This window comes from Musa acuminata, chromosome BXJ2-5, assembly GCF_036884655.1.
Source record: "Musa acuminata AAA Group cultivar baxijiao chromosome BXJ2-5, Cavendish_Baxijiao_AAA, whole genome shotgun sequence".
In the NCBI taxonomy this organism is placed as follows: domain Eukaryota; kingdom Viridiplantae; phylum Streptophyta; class Magnoliopsida; order Zingiberales; family Musaceae; genus Musa; species Musa acuminata.
Window position 1 is genome coordinate 46656214 of NC_088342.1, and position 19110 is coordinate 46675323.

Below are 19110 nucleotides of genomic sequence, written 5' to 3' on the forward strand. Positions count from 1 at the left end.
GATTGAGCTCCAAGTTTGGATTTGAATGAACTTTTTGAGTTTTAGATTGCTAATATCAAGAGGGTCGATGTATGTGAGTTGAAAAAAATGAGAGTTGTGGAATCTGACGATTAATTTTATATTACCCTTTGTAATTAGTTATATTTATTATCTTAATTTTTATATTTTTTAAAGTTATATTGAGATCTGTATATTTATAGAAGTGGAATATTTAAATTTATTTTTTCTCACGATAATTTTACCGATGAAAATATCGCACGTGCTTTAGTGATAAATTTTATGATATTTTTATTAGCAGAATCGATGACGTGAAGAGAAATAAGATTATATATTATGTTTTTATAAGTATAGAAATTTTAATATAATTTTTAAAAATATAAGGATAAAGATATTAAAGCCTATTAGTATCTCACTATTTGTATGCCATTTGGTCTATTAGGACAGCCCGAAGGCATGAAGTGAATACAATGAACACAAGATTTAGCCGCCGTAGCTTCCCACCGTCATTGGAACTACTACTACATTGCAGTTGCATGCCCATCACCTTAACTTGCCTGCTGCCTGCGCCGCCAACACGCCCACTCTGCCTCTCCCTCCTGCAGTCATGCACCTCCGTGCCCCATTTCCTCCAAATCCACGCCCAGATTCTCCGCAACCGCCTCTTCGACGATCCCTTCGCCGCCGCCGAGCTCCTTCGTGTCTCGCGTACCTTCCCGCTCGGCGGCACTCATTACGCCCGCAAGCTGTTATCTGAAATCCCCCACCCGACCACCTTTGCCTGGAACTGCATCCTTGGTGGCTTGGCCGACTCCCCTTCCCCCGCCTCGTCCCTCGCTCTCTTTCGCCGCATGCTCTCCTCCGGCGCTAGGCCGAGCGCCCGCAACTTCCCTTCCCTCCTCAAGGCCTGCGCCCGCGTCGCCGCGCGCGAGGCCGGCGAGCTGCTGCATGGCCTCATGATCAAGTGGGCGGTCGACCGTGACAGCTTCTCGACCAATGGATTGATCTACATGTACTGCGCGTGCCCAAGGGACGACCTGGGGCGCCGGGTGTTTGATTTGAGCCAGGAGCGGGATGTCGCCTCGTGGACTTGTATGCTCTCGGGTTACGTGAGCTGCGGTCTTCCGGATCGTGCAAGATGCCTATTTGATGAAATGCCCGTAAGGGGAATAATTACATGGAATGCGATGATTAATGGGTACATGAAGTCAGGTGATACGGACGCTGCCAGGGAGCTCTTCGACAAGATGCCCAACCAGAATATGGAGTGCTAGCGATGATAGGAGGGCTAGTGATGATAGGAGGGCTAGCGATAAATGGACATGGAGCGGAGGCCTTGGAGCTATTTGGCCAGATGGAGAGGGACGCCGTGAAGCCTAATGAGGTCACTTTCATTGGTGTCCTGTGCGCTTGCAGCCATGGTGGTCTGGTGGAGCAAGCAAGGCAGTGCTTTGATTCAATGAGGGCGGTTTATGGGCTCAAGCCACAAATCGAGCACTATGGTTGTATGGTTGATGTTCTGGGGCGAGCTGGATTCTTGGAGGAGGCTGTTTTTCTGGTGCAGTCCATGGCGAATGACAATGCTGTGCTGTGGGGGAGTCTGCTCAGTGCATGTTTGATCCACGGGAATGCCAAGCTAGGGGAATACGTGGTTGATCGCCTTGTTGAGCATAGGCCCGATGATGGTGGTGTCTTTGTGCTGTTGTTGAACATCTATGCTGCTAGAGGGAGGTGGGATGATGCTAGAAAGACACGAATGCTTATGAAGTTAAGGGGTCTCAAGAAGATTTTAGGTTGCAGCTCCACTGGGATGTTCATGGGATTGTTCATGAATTCTACATTGGAGAATGCAACAGAAATATATGACATGTCGGTAGAGATCAGCTCAGTTTGGCACCAAGGAAGAAGACGAGCAAAACCTGGGTCATCACCTTGTCAGAAGAGACAACGCTGTGCTGTGGGGGAGTCTGCTCAGTGCATGCTTGATCCACGGGAATGCCAAGCTAGGGGAATACGCGTCGATCGCCTTGTTGAGCTTAGGCCTGATGATGGTGGTGTTTATGTGCTGTTGTCGAACATCTATGCTGCTAGAGGGAGACAGGATGATGCTAGAAAGACACGAATGCTTAAGTTAAGGGGTCTCAAGAAGATTTTAGGTTGCAGCTCCATTGGGGTGTTCATGGGATTGTTCACAAATTCTACGTTGGAGAATGCAACAGAAATATATGACATGTCAGAAGAGATCAGCTCAGTTTGGCACCAAGGAAGAAGACGAGCAAAACCTGGGTCATCACAGTGATAAGTTGTGGCAATTAATTGCTTTCAGGCTGATTGCCACTTGGAATTGTCAAGAACCTACAGGTACGCATCATTACCATACTGCCTTTAAGCTCATTTCTGGATCTTATGACAGAAATCATTGCGACAGACAAGTTTGTTTCCTGGACAGATTAAGTCCACACACATCCTACAGATATTATTTCTTCGTTATTAATTATATAAAATCCACAACATTTTTTTAATAGGATCATTGTTTCCTCGTTTATTTTCATCAAACGAGTATAACATGCAAGTGTGTTTCCTAGACTGTTTTGTCTACAACATTTTGGTAAATGAACATGTCTTATGTCTTGAGTAAGTGAATATTGGAAAAGAGTACAAAGGAAAATGTTCAATCAAAACATATATTGTAAAAACCTTTTAAATGACAGTATTTTTTTTTTCATTTCATACACATCCTCCTTCAAGAAAAATATATTAAATTCATGTTCTAAAAAAGTAGAGAAACTAATTTTGTAGTTCGACCTATGTCACAAAAGAACCAACTTACCTTATCACAAGACTCAGCTTTATAGTAGTGTAAATGTGGACTAAGGTAAAAACACACATGAATCAAGCATTGCAAATTTAGAAGAAAAAAAATCATAAATTAGTAAATGTAAAATTTTGTCTTAATGCACAATTACTAGTAGGTTTGTATAAAATTAGCTTTCGGTTGTGTAATGCGAGGAAATCATGTGTGTTGAACACAGTTAAACTGAGCCATGTGTATCAACAAAATCTGTTGCGTCAGTTTACAAGTAATCAAGTACAATAGACACTCGTTTTCTGGCACAAAGAAGGTTGTCTGTGATTTTTAGATGATGCTTTATATTATGATTTGATGACACTTAAAAAAGACTAGAAAAAGATGGTGAGATAAGCATTGCTTTCAACATGATTATGACTCCATTGCAGGTACCTTGTATCTTTCAACACTTCAACCTCAATCCCATAGCCACATTGATGGCTCATAGTTAACTAGATTAATCCTAATACAAAAGACCATATACTCAACACATGAAAAGGTTTCAAGAACAATTTTTAGAATGTAGATGATCATGAACACTTAGGCAAGCCTAAGAAGTTATAGGTGAAAGAAATAATCAAATTCTTCTTTGCGCAACAGTGATTTTATGTAGGTATATAGTAAGGGTCATCACAATCACAAAGGAAAGATATTGATCGACAGCAAAGCATTTGGTAATTCATAGGTGGACTGTCTGTATGTCATTTTACAACAAATAATTTAATTTGCATATAACTAAGCCACCTATAGTATATGTAAATGCAACTAGACCTTTTTTTATGTTGCAAGTGAATTTGCACTATAAAAGGCTGCATATTGCACTTGTGGATTAGCTTGTAAGTTAAAATTGGATTTATGTATCCTTTCTATCTTAAATAAAATTGTGATTAGCAATATATATATATATATATATATATATATAAACAATTATATGAAGTGCTATTTGTCATTTGTTGTTGCTGCAGGCAACCAAATGCCCCAAAATGAATTATACATGTAGGTGTGGGTTGTGCTTTGTGCTTGCCCCAGTCAATGTTAGCTCCTTATTTTTCAACAACTGCAACTGATTGACTTCCATTTTTGAAAATTTCCTGCAGCCATTTTAATGGGGATTGCCATGACATTGACTGCATGCTTGCAGTGCCATGAATACATATATTAGGGACTAATGCATGTGATACACATTCATTTGTTGCCAATGTAGATAATCCTTCTGTATCAACCCATGTGGACTAACATTTCTGTACAAACTTGATAGCTGAAATCTTCAACCTTCAGATGCCAGTTCCACATCAAAGTTCTCCATTGAATTGATCTCAGCATGTCTACATCAGCTTAATTTCTACAACATTATTGCTTACTTTCTTCTTTCTTTGGTCTTCCACTAGCTCCTTCAAGTTCAGAAAGCCGACCACTCTTTCACAAGCATATATATTTGACCTAAAACACCACAGTCTGACCTGTTCCAGCCAACCTTTCACAAGAGAAAAGCTTCTGAGGAGGTAGAGAAATGGTTTTATGTTCATCTATTGTGATTTGTACAGTAGGAGACTTAATGCTAATTTATTATGTTTACACTTGATAGTGAACATGACATTGCAGCCCTTGAAATGTGACTGACAGCTGTGTACTTGATGTCTTCATGGACTATATGGCTTCAATTTTAATGTCTTTTTCCTGCTAATTAAATACCGAGAAGTTTTGATGTTCTTTGCCGTTGATTTTAATATGGTAGATGGTAGGTGGTTGTAGTCTTCAGACTAGCCCAAAGTCCATCTGTAGCTTTCCACTTGCAATTAGAAGAAAAATCAGAGTCAGAAGAAAATTTTGTTTTGGGATAGAAGGGATCAGATTTTGTATACATAGTCCTTCCATTGTTATACAAGTCAAGATTCAAGAGATGACATCCAACATCTCTGCTAGCTGGATTACATGTTGTAGCCTGCTTCAATATATTATGAGAGTTGTGTCCCCAAAAACACTTGATCATTGATCTGAAACTGTAGAGCCAAATTCTAGGAAAATTAACATGAAGCTGCAAGGTAGGAAAGTTTCATATCTGATGCCAAGGCCCAACCTATATGTCCTCTGTTCTTCTACAGCAATACAGGTAGCTTTGATTGAGCCCAGTAGAACATAGCTTCTTGGAAATGGAAACTTGCCAGTTACACCAAGAACTCGAGTACTAGAGCTCTCTATGGAGTGTACTTCTTTATAGTGTTGGTATAGTTAGAGATTATAAGACAATAAGAGTCAGCACGCAATGAATGGAAGAAAAAGATACAAGTGATGGAAGAAGACAAACGACATGAATGAAGTTTGTGTGCATCTGTAAGGGTACATTTCAGTGATTGAAACCACCTGCAACACATGAACGCACAGTGTGTGGAGATTAGTCGTAGCCAAATCTTGGCGTCGTTTACACGGAACTTGATGTATTAGTCGGAAGCCATTGATGAGACTCGTAATGGACAGATCTCAACAGTTCTTCTGTCACCGGTCGCTTGCTGCTCCGGCTTTAATTAAGATGTGCGGCATAAGATGGAGCGTGATGCCTCGTCGTCACCTTCGATCGACATCGGCTGTGGGTTAGGTTATCGTAACCTTTTCGATCTTTGGATCTGTTCGAAGTACATGAATTAATGGTTCCACACGTACTCAAAGCATGTGCTGGAATAGACTTGATGACTGCCGCACGTGCTTGCTTACGAGGCTTGGATGTGTGTCTTGCAGGCGTCGCCGAACCAATGGGCACCGCTCATCGGAGTCGCTTCATCCAACCAAATGTGTGGCGGCCATGGGGCCAACACATGTGTTTCTGCTGCCCCTCGAGCTTCCATGGCTGTGACCAAAGATCAAACAGGTTAAGGGTGGGCTGAAACCTTGGAGCAAGACGAATCAAAACTCTATATCTATATATATATCCAAACCATCGTACCCATTTAGTGTAAAGAGTATGAGGTTGAAGGACTTCTTCAAATCCTTCCTCCTTTTGTGTAGGTTCCTTCTGCCAAGGAGGCCAAGTACCTGTCACACAAACCATGGGAGATCGCAGAGGTACCCTTCTCTAGAGAGCCTCCCCAGCCAAACCGTAGTTTGTGATGTGGAGGGAGCGCTTCTTAGGACTTCCTCCACCTTCCCCTACTTCATGCTCGTGGCATTGGAGGCAGGAGGGTTCCTAAGAGGTCTACTGCTCCTGCTTCTGCACCCTCTCATCTCTTGCCTGAGCCATGAGGTGGGGATACGGATCATGGTGATGGTCTGCTTCTTTGGACTGCGGAAGGAGGACTTCAGGGTGGGGAGAGCTATGCTGCCTAAGTTCTTCCTGGAGCAGGTTGGGTTGGAAGGCTTCGAGGTGCTGCGGAGAGGAGGGAGGAGGGTCTGTGTCAGCTCCATGCCAACCGTCATGGTGGAAGGCTTCCTGAAGGAGTATTTGGATGTGGAGGTGGTGTTGGGAAGGGAACTGAAGGTGTTCGGTGGATACTACACTGGGTTGATGGAGGACGGAGTTATTGGGTTTGGCCATGTCGATTTTGCTCACCATCGGCTCTTTACCCATTGTAAGGTCAGTCATCACATATCCACTCGATATGAAGTATGTGTGCATATTAATTATGAGGTGTATGAATCCATTACGTGCATATGGTTCTTCTTCGTACAGGAAGTATGCTTGGTGGGAGAAGCTGAGAAGAGAAGAGGCCGCCATCCCCTGCCAAGATCACAGTACCCCAAGCCCTTGGTCTTCCATGATGGCAGGATAGCGTTTAGGCCGGACGGCATCTCCACCCTCTGCATGTTCCTGTGGTTACCCCTCGGCTTCGCCCTCGCCTTTGCCCGAGCCCTCGTCTTCCTCTTCCTCCCCTACGCCCTCTCCATCCCGCTACTCGCCTCCCTGGGCATGCACTCCAGGCTGATCACCTCCTCCGACAAGGAGGAGAGGCGAGGCGACGGCAGCCAGCTCTACATCTGCAACCACCGCACCCTCCTCGATGCCCTCTACATCTCTGCGGCGCTCCGCCGCCACGTCACGGCCACCACCTACAGTGTCAGCCCCATCAGCGAGTGGTTCTCCCCGATAAGGACCGTCAGGCTGACGAGGAACAGGGAGGAGGACGCTGCGAGGATGAAGAAGCTGGTGCAGGAAGGGGACCTCATGGTGTGCCCCGAGGGGACGACCTGCCGCGAGCCGTATCTGCTCCGCTTCAGCCCGCTCGTCGCGGAGATCAGCCGGGAGGTCGTGCCGGTGGCGTTGGAGTCGTGGGCGAGCATGTTCTACGGCACGAGCACCGGCAAGCTCAAGTTCTTGGATCCCTTGTACTTCCTCATGAACCCGTTCCCGTGCTACGAGGCGGAGTTCATGGCGACGGTGGCCACCGGTGCCATTGGTGGAAAGGAGTGCAGTAGCTACGAGATGGCCAACCATTTGCAAGCGGAGATCGGTAGGCGCTTGGGGTTTCAGTGCACCAGCTTGACCAGAAAACATAAGTACGTGCTGCTTGCAGGCAACGAAGGGACCATAGAGAGAGAGAGAGAGAGAACACGGGAAGGTGACGTGAGAATGGAGAGACGATGAGAGACTTGTCTCCCTCTCTCCTTAAGATATTAATGGTTATTTTCCTATGGTTTGAGGTGAAAAGGGTGAGTTTGTCATGGTTATTTCTATGGTCGTGTCAGAAACCATCAGTAAGACAAGCGTGTCGCTGCGTCAGCCAGCCGGCCACGTCAGTGATGAATTACGTTGGGCTCGAGGCTCGGTCGGCCCAAGTCCGAATAGTGTACTTGATCGGCTGCTCTCCTCTTGGGCCCACGAGCCCACGAGAAACAAGGTGGGTCCGCGAGTGAGCGTACCGCCGCGGATGGATCAGCTGAAGCGTATCTTATCCCTAACCCGATCAATTCTATTCGTGTTTCGATGACGTCAGCCCTGGGAGGTGAGCACGTGAGTGGGGGGAGACCCGAGAGGTGACGACGTCAGCAAGCGAAGCACAACCCCGGGTTCTGCTCTTCAGCGGTCGGATCGGTACCCACGTCATCGATCCGCGTAGAGGTGCCGAGCGCGGACGGTTGAGATCGTTCCTGGAGCCGGTTGCCGGTTGTCCCCGAAACCCAACCCCTTCCTCCCACTGTTTTCTTCTTCCCCTGATTCCTGATTTTGATCCCCTTTTTCCTTTGATTTTTGGGGATAATTTTTGGTCTGCATCAGAGGGAGGAAGGGGACGAGATGAAGGGAGGAGCGGCTGCCCCAAAGGAGGAGAGGGAGATGGAGGTGGGAAAGAAGAGTAAGGAGGAAGAGATCAAGGCCATCAACGGCAAAGTTGACGTGTATGATGTGGATGAAGATGGTGCGGAGGAGGAAAGGGAGGACGACGAGGAACCGGAGGAGATCGTGGAGCTGGATGATGATGATGATGATGACGATGACGACGGTGATGATGATGAGGATGATGGGGACGACGACGATGATGCGGAGGAGGTCGCGCCGAAGGGGTATCGCCCCCAAGCGCAGGCCGCGGACGATGACGCTGAAGAAGGGGTAGAAGAGGAGGACGAGGAGGAAGGCGGCGATGGAGATGATGATAGCGACGACGACGACGACGACGATGAGGAAGAGGAGGTATATCTCTATTTTCCTTGGTAACTGATCTACTAGATACTTGTGTTTTTTTTCTATTATTTGACAGTAATTGATTACCTGATCTGGATACTGTGCTTGGCAACTGCATTTAGTTCAATTCTTTGTTTATTTCTTGTAGATCTGTAGGTTTTTTTCTTTAATTTAGTGAAGTTAATTTTCTTTTGATGCAAAATTTTCTGCTGCTGGATGGAAATCATCATGGAGTGTGCCTACCTTAGTTTATGTTTCAGGATAGGTTTGATATTGTAACATGTCACTTCTCGCTCATGTTTGATTCTTGTGTTCATATATGTTATATCCAGAATGAGTTCTTGTTTGATGCAGTTAGTATGATCATTCTTCTGTTTCTTATTTCCTAGCAAGAAGTTCTTCACCTCTTTATGATCATTATCTGGGTTTTCTGTCTCTAATTGTATATCTATGTGCCTATCTTGTTATAGAAAACCTTTCTCGGAGTTATTTAACAGATGAAAAATGCTGCCTTTCAAGAAAGAAATAGGGGTGTTTCATAGTAAGTTTGATCATTGATGTTGATTGCTCATAGTTTTCGTTATCCGCTTCAGAATTATTCCTAGTGCAATTAACAGTCGATCATAAGCAGTAATCAAAAAGAGTCGAGCATCTGTTGATGCAGGAAGAACTGGTCTCTTCCAACATATTATCTTGTTGGAATCATGTTTTTCTGTTCGCTAGTTAGTAGAATGAACCAATCATCGAACTGGAAAGTTTTATTTGCATCTCGTTTTCTTTTTTTGCCCATTCTTTGCACAATTACTATTAGTCCTATTGACATGGAAAACTATCGATTTGATGATCACATCTCCCTCTCTCTCCCCTTCTCGGATCTTAATTTTATATCTTCTGTCGAAGAATGCACAATATCTTTTTTTTTTTCAACTGCATGTTCACATCATCCTCTTTTGTTCCGATGAATTACACTTTTGAAAGAAAAAATTAGGGTTTACGGGTAAACGTGCCTAAACATCAAGTTCTCAAGGTTTTTTTAATCTGTAAAATGGCCTCCATTAAATCTGTGTCTCGTTTTCCTTATTCTTTTTTCCATATTCTGAATTGGCTGGCACTATTGTCATGGGTCCTGATCTTTACTTTTCTGGTCACATTTTCTACTTGCATAAGAATCAGTTCTAAAGAGAAAAGGGCAAAACGATTCCTTGTGAAGTATTCTGCTAATCACCATCTTTATGTGGATGCTCCATGGTACATATTAATCTACTATTTCTCTTCATCAATATCTTTCTAATGGAGCTCCAATTTGTTCCTTAGCTGATTATATGCTTACTGCCGGGCCTGCCTTCGATATTATTTCTGCTTTTTCTTACTCTAAAATCGGGAATCGGGAACTTGGAATCCCCCTCTTTTTCTTCTTTTGTGAAATAAAAGCAAGTTTGATGGTCATCACAGGGAACAACACATGAACCAAAGCAAGATAATTCTATCACTATAAATAATGTTCTTGTTTTTCTTTTTCTAGAGGCAATGTAGGTATTTTACTTGTTATAGATGGAGTTTGCAAAGGCGATGATAAGTTCAGGATTTCTAATTGTCATGTGCTTCGATGATCGTGGCATTTTTCTTAATATATCTCATGGTGCAATTTGTGATTGTTATTTGTTGACCTTGCTCTCCTTTTGTTCATGTATGATGTCATTGGACCCTGTCAGGAGGAACTGGGAACGGAGTACCTTGTGAAACCGGTGGGCCGTGCAGAAGATGAAGAAGATGCGAGCGACTTCGAGCCTGGCGATGAAACAGATGAGGATGAGGACATCGATGAAGATAATAATCAGGGTTACGGTGGTGGTGGCTCTGTCAAGGATGGTACGTCATCCAAGAGAAGAAGGTCATCCAAGGACGATTCAGATGATGATGACGACGACGACGATGACGAGAGGCCACCAAAGCGATAGTGGGGGTATCATCCTGTTCCCTAGTTGACTTGTTTGGACTTTTAGAAGCACATTTTCGGTAATTTACATGGTATGTATTCTGGATTTAGTCTGATGGGGGATGGATTTATGAAGTGATTGCAAGGGTGTTAGGAGCTTTCATGTGATGGTGATATGTGGCAATCCCCTTCACAAAAAAACCCACATCTTAGACTTTATTTGCTTTCTTGAATCGTTAATTTTGCATGTTAATTGGTGAAGTCGTGTTCTTCAAATTTTACCCGTGATTTCTGGATGCTTTTTTCCATGGGCCTGATGAGGTATTCTTCGCTCTTTGAACTGCTTCATGACATATTAACGTTATCGACGAGCTCGAGACTCGGTGATAATTAAATTGATCATTAGAAGCCAAAAGATGTCGACGCTGGAAATAGTATTTGAATTATCCTTAGCTATACGTTTTCTTTTACAAAGCAAAAACAAAAAATCCTTGCTATTATTAGTTTGTCTGTTTATATGTTCAAAACTTAAATACTCTTTAAACTTTAAGATTTTTTATATATAGAAAACAAATAAATGATGAAGATGAGATTTGAATCTTGAATTTTGCGATGAATTATTAACTTATGATTTTACGATGATATCACAAAACATCAGATGAGAGGCCATCAACAAATAAATCATCTGTAATTGCCCGGCCTTCAGGGTTCTAGAGGCAGCTTGGACGTTTCTTCCCTCAAAATGGATTAGTTGCCATGCTGATCAAAGAAACAATATTAGTTCCGTGAAAAAATAATTTTGTCATTGTAATTTAAAAAAATTTTAGTCATAGTCTTTAGCTTTAGTTGTGCCTATGCTCGAACTAAGTCGCTTGGTCGGTTAGCTTTTGTCGTGATTGGTCGCAGCCCTCTTACGGAGATGTAGATAGTCAAGAGAAGGGGGGACGAGCGATGAGGTGAAGCCCTCTTACGGAGATGTAGATAGTCAAGAGAAGGGGGGACGAACGATGGGGTGATTGGCGTTGCTTGTTGGCTCGCATGCGAAGACATACGCAACCAAGAAAGGAGAGGTGGATAATTGACGAGGGTCACGATCAACCATGGAAGCGAGCGTGGATCAAGGAATGAGACTACCCGAGACGGAACGAAGGGGGGTTAACCGATAAGAGTAAAATGATTATTATTTTAAAAAAATCTTAAAAAATAAGTGAATTTTTTTAAAACTGGGTCGCTATACAAGAAAATTTTAAAGATAAGTATTTTTTAAAATTCACCTTAATTTTATGGGTGGTCATTATTTTTAAAAAAAGAAAAGACAAAGACTTTAAACCGTATAGAGAGGGGTTTATTAAAAGTATTTTAATAAAAGACGACATTAAAGCATTTTCCTAACGGTTTGTTAAAAGAATATAATTTATTTCATTTATTGACACTCCATTGTGGGCATCGTACCGACGAAATCGGCCGAACGGCTCCGACGACTCACGGCACGCCCTGTTGTGATCGGACGGTTCGCAGCTCACATCCGGCTTGTACAGACTGCCAAGCACGGGCCTTTCTTGCGACGCCTCCTTTTCGAGCTTTGGATGGCCGAGAAGGCGGCGGCGGCGATGGCGGAGGAAGCGAATCTCGCGACGGGATCGCCATTCTCGGGACGGCACCGCAAGCTTCTGGAGCGGCGATCGTGGCGGCGCCGACGCGGTCCGGCAAGTCCACCCAGGTGAACCGCTGCTCCCACCATTGCTGTCTTGCTTCCCCATCCCTTTCCTTCTTTATCGGCATCGGCATCGGCATCTTTTGCATCATCTTATTAGATTGGATCCCCTTCGATCTACCATCATCTATTTGTGCGCTTCAAAAGATTTGCTGCCGACATGATCCTAATCCCGTCTACCTGATTGTGATGGACGGTTGAGATGTGAGGTGAGGATGCGAGGACGGTTGAGATGGCGAATTGGAGTATTGCAGTTCCCCGTTCGGGTCGGAGAGCGAGTATGTTTTTGCCCGCGCTCCGTCCCCCTACAAAACGTCGAACACGATACCCTCTCTCTCCAAGAGTGTCTCAGATCAGAAGAACTCTCTCTCTCGCTCTTTGGAAATCTTAAATCAAAACCTATCTCTCTCCGCGTCTTCTGCCCTTAATTCATTGGAGCAGGCAGAGGTGATGTCCCTCCGTCCGACGACGCGGGCGGAGGCCCGCAAAAAGTCGTATAAGGTGGCCGTGGACGCGGAGGAGGCCCGATGGAGGAGGGAGAATGTCCTGGTGGAGATCCGGAAAAGCAAACGGGAGGAAAACCTCAACAAGAAACGATGCGAGGCCGGGCCGCACCATCTCAGCCCCCCTCCTACCCACGCATGCGGGATGAAGGTTCTTGCTCTTGCCGCCTTAATCTTTCGTTCTTCTTTTATATTTCTGTTTTTCTCTGGATGATCATACGCTTTCGACAATGCTCTCTCGATCTTGATTTGATCTCTATTGAACTCCACGCTCTTCATTTTGAGTGGTTTTGAACTTTTCGGTTTGTTGCTTCTGTTTGTGCCAGTGCACAGTAACCAGTATACATTACATACTTTGGTATATCCTGCATTAAATTCTTTCTTTCTGCATTCATGTATACATTACATACTTATATGCATGGGTTTGAAGACAATAACCAGTATACGAATAAAAAACCTCAAGAATTGGTACATGCTAGAATTCAAAAAGTAAGTATTTTTGCTGTCATGTGTATATGGACAATTAGGTATACTCTTCTCAAGCAGATGGATAGGATATGCATTGTTTTTTTCTCTCTCTTTAAGTGTCTAAAACTGTCGAGAATGTTGACACGTTATTATTTTCTATGTCCTAACTTCATAAAAAAAAATTTATGTTCTTTAATTATTTACTGTATAATAACTTTTTATAATTTGATTATTATTTTTATATATACATATAATAATTATTTTTGAAAAATCCTAGATTAGGTTTATGACATCCTGGTTTAGGCCTAGATGAGCAAAGATTTGTTAGTTTATATCCTATATTATATAAATTAACTAGTTAGTTTAGACTCAATAAAGTTACTAGGTCAGGTATCCCATCCATAATTATCCCTACTGAACCGAAAAGCAACCTATCCAAGCCTTGGATCACTAGGTCACTGTAGGCAAGCCCATTGGTCGGATCGCAAGTTTCATTAAAAATATCTAAAAATATATAAACTTATTTTAAAATTAATAAAAATGAACACATATTAAAATTAATAAATAAAATAAGACAAAACAAATTATATTAATCTAACACAAAATAAATTATTTAATGATACCGAAAACAGAATAGTTTATCCAACATAATGAATATCTTCTTAGATATCAAATTGAATTGAATAGTATGTATATTCATATGAATTTCTCGTATATCTGGATGTATATGTTTTTAGTCATCTCAAATGCAATTTGATAATTCTAACCCCCGAGTCTATTTTCATATCATATTCTGAATTTTTTAAATTATTTTTGTTTGTTGTAATATTTGTTTCATTCTCCTCGTATTCATTTCGATGACTAAAGAGAAGAGAGCAGATGTGAGAGGAGGGGTGGAGAGAGAATGGCGATCAAAGAGAGATAAGGAGGCAGAGGAAACTAGCGCAACCAAAAGAGACAAGTGATTGAGTGAGAGAGGCCACTTGGTTTCTCACATTATCCCTAATTTCAAAATTTAAAATAAATACCCTCTTAAACATAGTCAAGGGTATTTAAGCGATCTTATATATATTTACAAAACAGAATCAGTTTTATTTGATCTGATTGATTCATGCAGGTTATCCTATTAACAAAGTTAATAGCTCATTAAGTTGGATCATGACAAATTCTCTTTGCTATATTTATATTTTTATGAAGGAAAAATATTTTAACGGAAGCAAAGATTAAAATACCGTCCATACTACACGATATGAGCCATGCTTATCAGTCCAATAGTTAACCAAGAAAATCAAGCAATTGTATTATTTCATTGACGGGTGCCCCATGTACCATCTCCTTCCTTTGTTTAACTACCCCTTAATGAAGTTGTTATGAAGTACAACAGCTAAACTATACAATATAAGTTCAAATGGGAAACATTGTTTATGTCTATTACAAGTTTTATGATTTAGTTCCAGATTCCAAGAAATTCCTTATTAATAAACATATCTTCCCCTCAAGATCCTCTTACAACCTAGTTCTAATTTTTCTGATTTTATTTCTAAGTACCATCTCCAGAGAAGAAACTTTTTCCCCTTGAAAACTGTTATTTTGTTCCATTTGCAAATAATATACAGTAGCAGCTAACAAATAATCGCATAAATTTTGCACCATTCCTTTTTCTGTATAATAATTACGGGGCCATAAAACTTTCTACTCCAATGCATTTTATCCCCCCTTGATCTTGCTATCGGGTGACCTGTTGAACTCTAAAATTATAAGCTGAAGGATATCTATATACTAATGCAATAAAGTAATTGGAAAAACAAATTGTGGGTCGAGATCAGTTATTGACTTCTGTATAGAATGAATCTTTTTGTCTACTATCACATACAGCAAAGCAACTTATTTCAATGTTATTTACTTTGCTGTAGCCGACGTATTTTAGCTATAGAAAAATGCTTTAACTTAAAAAACTTTAAATTTAATGAAGTTACAACATAAGAACTTTATGTTGAGGAAGATTGTTGGAAATTTTTAAATGATTCGGAATCATATACATAGTAGGCCATGGCATGGTTTCTCTAATATTGATTGGAGTGATATTAATTATCCTATATTTACCGGTCCGACAAGGGGTCAATGATGACCATCTGTATCGGTTAGTATTCCTTAATTCTTTTTTCGGGTGACTAGAGCCTGTTTTACCTGTGGGAAGTTGGATCATAAAGTAAAAGACTGCTCTCTAAACAAAAAGAAAGAGCCACTGTCTCCTAGATCATCATCCCATGACAGAGTATATGCTATCACCGAACAAGATTCCAGAGTTTATAAGTTAGTGGTCGAAGGTATCATTCGTGTTTCTAATATAAATGCAAACATTTTATTTGACCATGGTTCTAATCTATCTTTCGTTTCACAATATTTTGCTTGTCACTTGGGCATTCAACCATATAAAAAAATATAAGATGGTACAAGTTGATATACTGCTTGTTATATAGATTGTTGTTGTCAAATTTGTCGAAGTTAATAACAGGGCTGTTTGGTTGGAAATTAGTTGACTCTTATCGAAGAGAATCTATAGCAACTTAACAGTACTAATTAATTGATTTATCATCTTTGCTAACCTAAATTGTATTTCTTTTTTTGAGGAAACAAATTATAAGAGAACTAATTCTTTAGTTATTCTCCAGATTGATAATCTTTCTGAAATGGCTGAAGGAGCATATTATGAGGATCCAGCTGTTCCGTCATCAGTAATAACACAGTTCAGGAGACTCTTGTCAGATGGTATTATATATGGCTACACTCTTCTTTATAATTCCTGGGAGTACTTAGCATTTCTGATTGTAACTAAGAATGCAATATACTTGTCGAGCAAGGTGCACCTATTGAGGAGGTCGTCAAGGCAGGAATTGTCCCTCGGGTTGTGGAATTTATTTTAAGACATGAGACACCACTGCCGCAGGTATTTTTGTTTTATCATTTCTGTGATTCCTGGTTTCTTTCTATTATGTAGCTGAAATGGTCAGTGCATATATCTTTTTGCAGCATGAGGCAGCATGGGTGTTTTGCCAATATAGCTTCTGGGATGTTAGAAAATACCCAAGTTGTCATTGATAATGGTGCTGTACCAAAGTTTGTTCAGCATTTGAGTTCACCAAGTGATGATATTTAAAGACAAGTTAATCTCCATTAAACTGTATATGGCTTTTTTAAAGAACCAAAGCATAAGTACCACTTTTCAATATGATGTAGAATAACTATCATTACTTTCTATTATTGGACAGGCTGCTTTGGCCCTTGCTAACATAGCTGGTGACTCACTAACTTGTAGAGATTTTGTTCTTAGTCTTGGGGTTCTCGTCCCCCCTCAATTTAATGTATATTAAGAATATCAAAGCTCAGGAATTGTACATGGGCCCTATCAAACTTTTGCCATGGGGAACCATCAGCACTATTTGAATATGTTTGAGACTCATTTGAAGTGCCTTATTTCTGAAAAAAAAAAAAACCCTTCATTGAGCGATTTCCTTATAAGATGTTTATTCATTAAATTTATCAGATAAAGACTGCTCTACCAGTTCTTCAGCGACTTATTCACTTGAATGATGAAGAGGTTCTTGTGGATGCCTGTTGGGCTATATCACATCTTTCTCATGGAAGTAAGGACAGAATTCAAGCAGTGATAGAGGCCGGTGTCTGTCCAAAACTTGTTGAGCTTTTGAGGTAAGGATGAATTTGACATCTTTGGTTTTTCATTTAGATTGATAATCGTCTGTGGCCTCTGATGAAGAACTTCTTTCAGTCATCCATCACATAAAGTTCTTGTACCTGCTCTTAGGACATTGGGAAATATTGTCACTGGAAATGATGTCCAAACCCAGGTATATATGATTTTTTGGTTTGTGCAACAGAATTTTGTGACACTAATCAGTAACTTTTTTTTCTTTTGTTAATGGAAATAATCTTCTTTCATATTCTGGATGCCCATTGGAGGCAGGATTGTTTCTGGGGGTTGGCGTGGCTAGAGTAATTTGCTGGCACAAGTTCTTCCCCTTTTCTTCTTTAGGATTTTTTTTCTTTTTCTTTTTTTCTAAATACAGATTTTAGTAGCAACTGTAACTGTTATTGATAACAGTATCATGAAAGCATGCCTATACTGTGCTGAAGCCCATCAAGGCTCTAATATCACACCTGGCCTCATATGCGGCTCAGTAGCTTCAACAAGGAACATACCTTAAAAACAAAAAGGTTCACAAAGAACATGCCTTATGATTCCTATCATTAAATTTTCTTTGTAAAAGTTAATAATCAGATGCAACATTTTATTCTTCTTCTTGGGGCGTGTTCTCCTCTCTGAGATTTATGTTTGTGAATACTCAGAATTGTTCTTAAATTTACATTGTTTACTATGGAGAAAAACTAACACCTAAATTATAATCACAGATCATGATAAAAAATTTAGCACTTCCTCACCTTCTGCAAATTCTTACATCAAGTTATGACAACTATATCAAACAGGAGGTTTGTGGGGTTATCTCAAACATCACTGCTGGAAATAGCAATCAGATTCAGGTACTTCACAACTAATTGTAGTCTAAAATCATATTTTTTTCTAACCTACCCACCAGTACTTCTAATTGGAAGTATGCTTGTTGTAAATCAGAGGTTCCTTTTTACTGAAAATGAGTTGCCAACTTCATGATTTGAACAGCCAGAGCTAATTACAGTGTTCTTTTACATTAGCAACACTCATTTTGTTTTTCTTCCATTTTTTGCTAAACTATAGGCTGTCATAGATGCAAACATTGTCAGTCCATTGGTGCAGCTACTGCAGCATGCAGAATTTTCTGTCAAGAAAGTGGCTTTCTGGGCTATATCAAATGCCATCCATGGTGGTTCTAACTGCCAAATCCAGTATGCTTTGCTTTCTCTTCGTGTCAATTTTAGTGCTTTTGGGTCTTCTGTGACAACAAAAGTTGATCATATCTTTGTGAAAACAATTCTTGATCTTAAACAATTGATCTCTTACTATTTCAGTTGTGGTGCATTGTCTGTCAAACACATTAGGTAGGTAAATAAAAATTACAGAAGGTAAATCTGACAAGTTGATGAATTTCCACCATAACTGTACTATTATAGGTGCTTATTAGTTGATTGTGTGGCATATGTTCCTTATGTTCATGATTGCATTCATTCTTAGTCAGAAAACATGCTCTTTATTTTGGTTTTTGGTGTGACACGTACATAAACTAATGTTGCCGGCAGATCAACAATTTTTTTTTATATAGAAATCTAACAAAACCCTGTCCTTGCAGTCGAAATAAAATGTCTATGCAACAAATGACTAGAATTGTTTTCATCTTGTCCTTTATACAGATTTTTGGTCAGCCAAGGATGCATTGAGCCACTATGTGATCTTCTTGCCTACCCTGCCCCATCAATTAACGCCATTTGCATGGAGTGTCTTGATAAAATTTTGGAGGTGGGTGAGGCCAACAAGCATCTGGGTATAACCGCAGGTCGAAACCTCTATGCACAGATGATTTGTGATTGTGATGGGTTCAACAAAATTGAGTCGCTTGTGGCACATGACAACATTGTCATCTATAAGATGGCAGTAAATATACTTAAAAGGTTTTGGGTGGACGACGAAGAAGACATGCAGGATTTTGATTAGGGTGCCAAGCATGGGCTTCAACAAAAATCTGTTGCCTCCCCTTCTGTGATGACTTTTTTTTTTATTTTTTTCCCATTTTAGAGCACGTCCGGAGTGCGTGCAGGTTGACAGCATTCTACTGTGTGCATCTAAAACTTAAAATATTTTTCCTGTGTTCGCATGTTGATGTGTTAACTGTTTTTTTCGATGCATGACTTACCCAGCAAGATTTGTATATTCATTGCATAGTTTGTTCGGGGCAGGCGTATGCTTACACAAGTAGTTGGATATGAATCACTACTAAAACTCTTTTCAGTTGATAAGCATTCTTTGATGCTTTGAGCCAATGTACTAGGGGGATAAGGAATCCTATTATCACAGAAAGGATTCTTTCTTGA

The 19110-nt window shown here is 40.9% G+C and overlaps 5 protein-coding genes across 9 annotated transcripts; all 5 read left to right on the forward strand.

The window, feature by feature from the left end:
* Positions 1–467: 467 nt before the first annotated feature.
* On the forward strand, positions 468–2734 carry LOC103986491 (pentatricopeptide repeat-containing protein At3g26630, chloroplastic-like). The gene has a single exon (XM_065110050.1). It carries the CDS (start codon positions 468–470, stop codon positions 1269–1271), a length of 804 nt encoding a protein of 267 aa, XP_064966122.1. The 3' UTR covers positions 1272–2734.
* On the forward strand, positions 1274–4461 carry LOC135613079 (pentatricopeptide repeat-containing protein At5g56310-like). 2 transcript variants are annotated; one of them, XM_065110048.1, is made up of 2 exons: positions 1274–2358; positions 4104–4461. In XM_065110048.1, exon 1 carries the CDS (start codon positions 1274–1276, stop codon positions 2294–2296), a length of 1023 nt encoding a protein of 340 aa, XP_064966120.1. In that variant the 3' UTR covers positions 2297–2358; positions 4104–4461. The 2 variants fall into 2 exon arrangements, with proteins under 2 accessions (XP_064966120.1, XP_064966121.1); XM_065110049.1 differs by having other exon boundaries at positions 4234–4461.
* A 123-nt stretch (positions 4462–4584) lies between these two features.
* On the forward strand, positions 4585–7501 carry LOC135613078 (probable glycerol-3-phosphate acyltransferase 3). Its single transcript, XM_065110047.1, has 2 exons — positions 4585–6410; positions 6507–7501. The coding sequence occupies exons 1-2, from the start codon at positions 5802–5804 to the stop codon at positions 7416–7418; spliced, it is 1521 nt and encodes a 506-aa protein (XP_064966119.1). The 5' UTR covers positions 4585–5801; the 3' UTR covers positions 7419–7501.
* A 309-nt stretch (positions 7502–7810) lies between these two features.
* LOC103986273 (acidic leucine-rich nuclear phosphoprotein 32-related protein-like) lies at positions 7811–10647 on the forward strand. Its single transcript, XM_009404227.3, has 2 exons — positions 7811–8459; positions 10163–10647. The coding sequence occupies exons 1-2, from the start codon at positions 8067–8069 to the stop codon at positions 10406–10408; spliced, it is 639 nt and encodes a 212-aa protein (XP_009402502.2). The 5' UTR covers positions 7811–8066; the 3' UTR covers positions 10409–10647.
* A 1117-nt stretch (positions 10648–11764) lies between these two features.
* LOC103986271 (importin subunit alpha-4) lies at positions 11765–18920 on the forward strand. 4 transcript variants are annotated; one of them, XM_065110052.1, is made up of 10 exons: positions 11767–12106; positions 12248–12378; positions 12542–12754; positions 15744–15840; positions 15933–16018; positions 16616–16779; positions 16859–16937; positions 17500–17628; positions 17843–17970; positions 18433–18920. In XM_065110052.1, the coding sequence occupies exons 2-10, from the start codon at positions 12316–12318 to the stop codon at positions 18731–18733; spliced, it is 1260 nt and encodes a 419-aa protein (XP_064966124.1). In that variant the 5' UTR covers positions 11767–12106; positions 12248–12315; the 3' UTR covers positions 18734–18920. The 4 variants fall into 4 exon arrangements, with proteins under 4 accessions (XP_064966127.1, XP_064966124.1, XP_064966123.1 ...); XM_065110055.1 differs by having other exon boundaries at positions 11765–12378; positions 17575–17628; XM_065110051.1 differs by having other exon boundaries at positions 11767–12378.
* The last annotated feature ends 190 nt before the right edge of the window (positions 18921–19110 follow it).

Excerpts from the sequence above, each read along its gene's own strand:
- LOC103986491 (XM_065110050.1), top strand. The coding sequence starts at position 468 with ATGAACACAAGATTTAGCCGCCGTAGCTTCCCACCGTCATTGGAACTA.
- LOC135613079 (XM_065110048.1), top strand. The coding sequence starts at position 1,274 with ATGATAGGAGGGCTAGTGATGATAGGAGGGCTAGCGATAAATGGACAT.
- LOC135613078 (XM_065110047.1), top strand. The coding sequence starts at position 5,802 with ATGAGGTTGAAGGACTTCTTCAAATCCTTCCTCCTTTTGTGTAGGTTC. Across the intron at positions 6,411-6,506 it reads GGCTCTTTACCCATTGTAAG|GAAGTATGCTTGGTGGGAGA; the intron begins GTCAGTCATCAC and ends TTCTTCGTACAG.
- LOC103986273 (XM_009404227.3), top strand. The coding sequence starts at position 8,067 with ATGAAGGGAGGAGCGGCTGCCCCAAAGGAGGAGAGGGAGATGGAGGTG. Across the intron at positions 8,460-10,162 it reads ACGACGATGAGGAAGAGGAG|GAGGAACTGGGAACGGAGTA; the intron begins GTATATCTCTAT and ends GGACCCTGTCAG.
- LOC103986271 (XM_065110051.1), top strand. The coding sequence starts at position 12,316 with ATGCGAGGACGGTTGAGATGGCGAATTGGAGTATTGCAGTTCCCCGTT. Across the intron at positions 12,379-12,541 it reads CCGTTCGGGTCGGAGAGCGA|GCAGAGGTGATGTCCCTCCG; the intron begins GTATGTTTTTGC and ends TCATTGGAGCAG. Across the intron at positions 16,780-16,858 it reads AAACTTGTTGAGCTTTTGAG|TCATCCATCACATAAAGTTC; the intron begins GTAAGGATGAAT and ends AACTTCTTTCAG.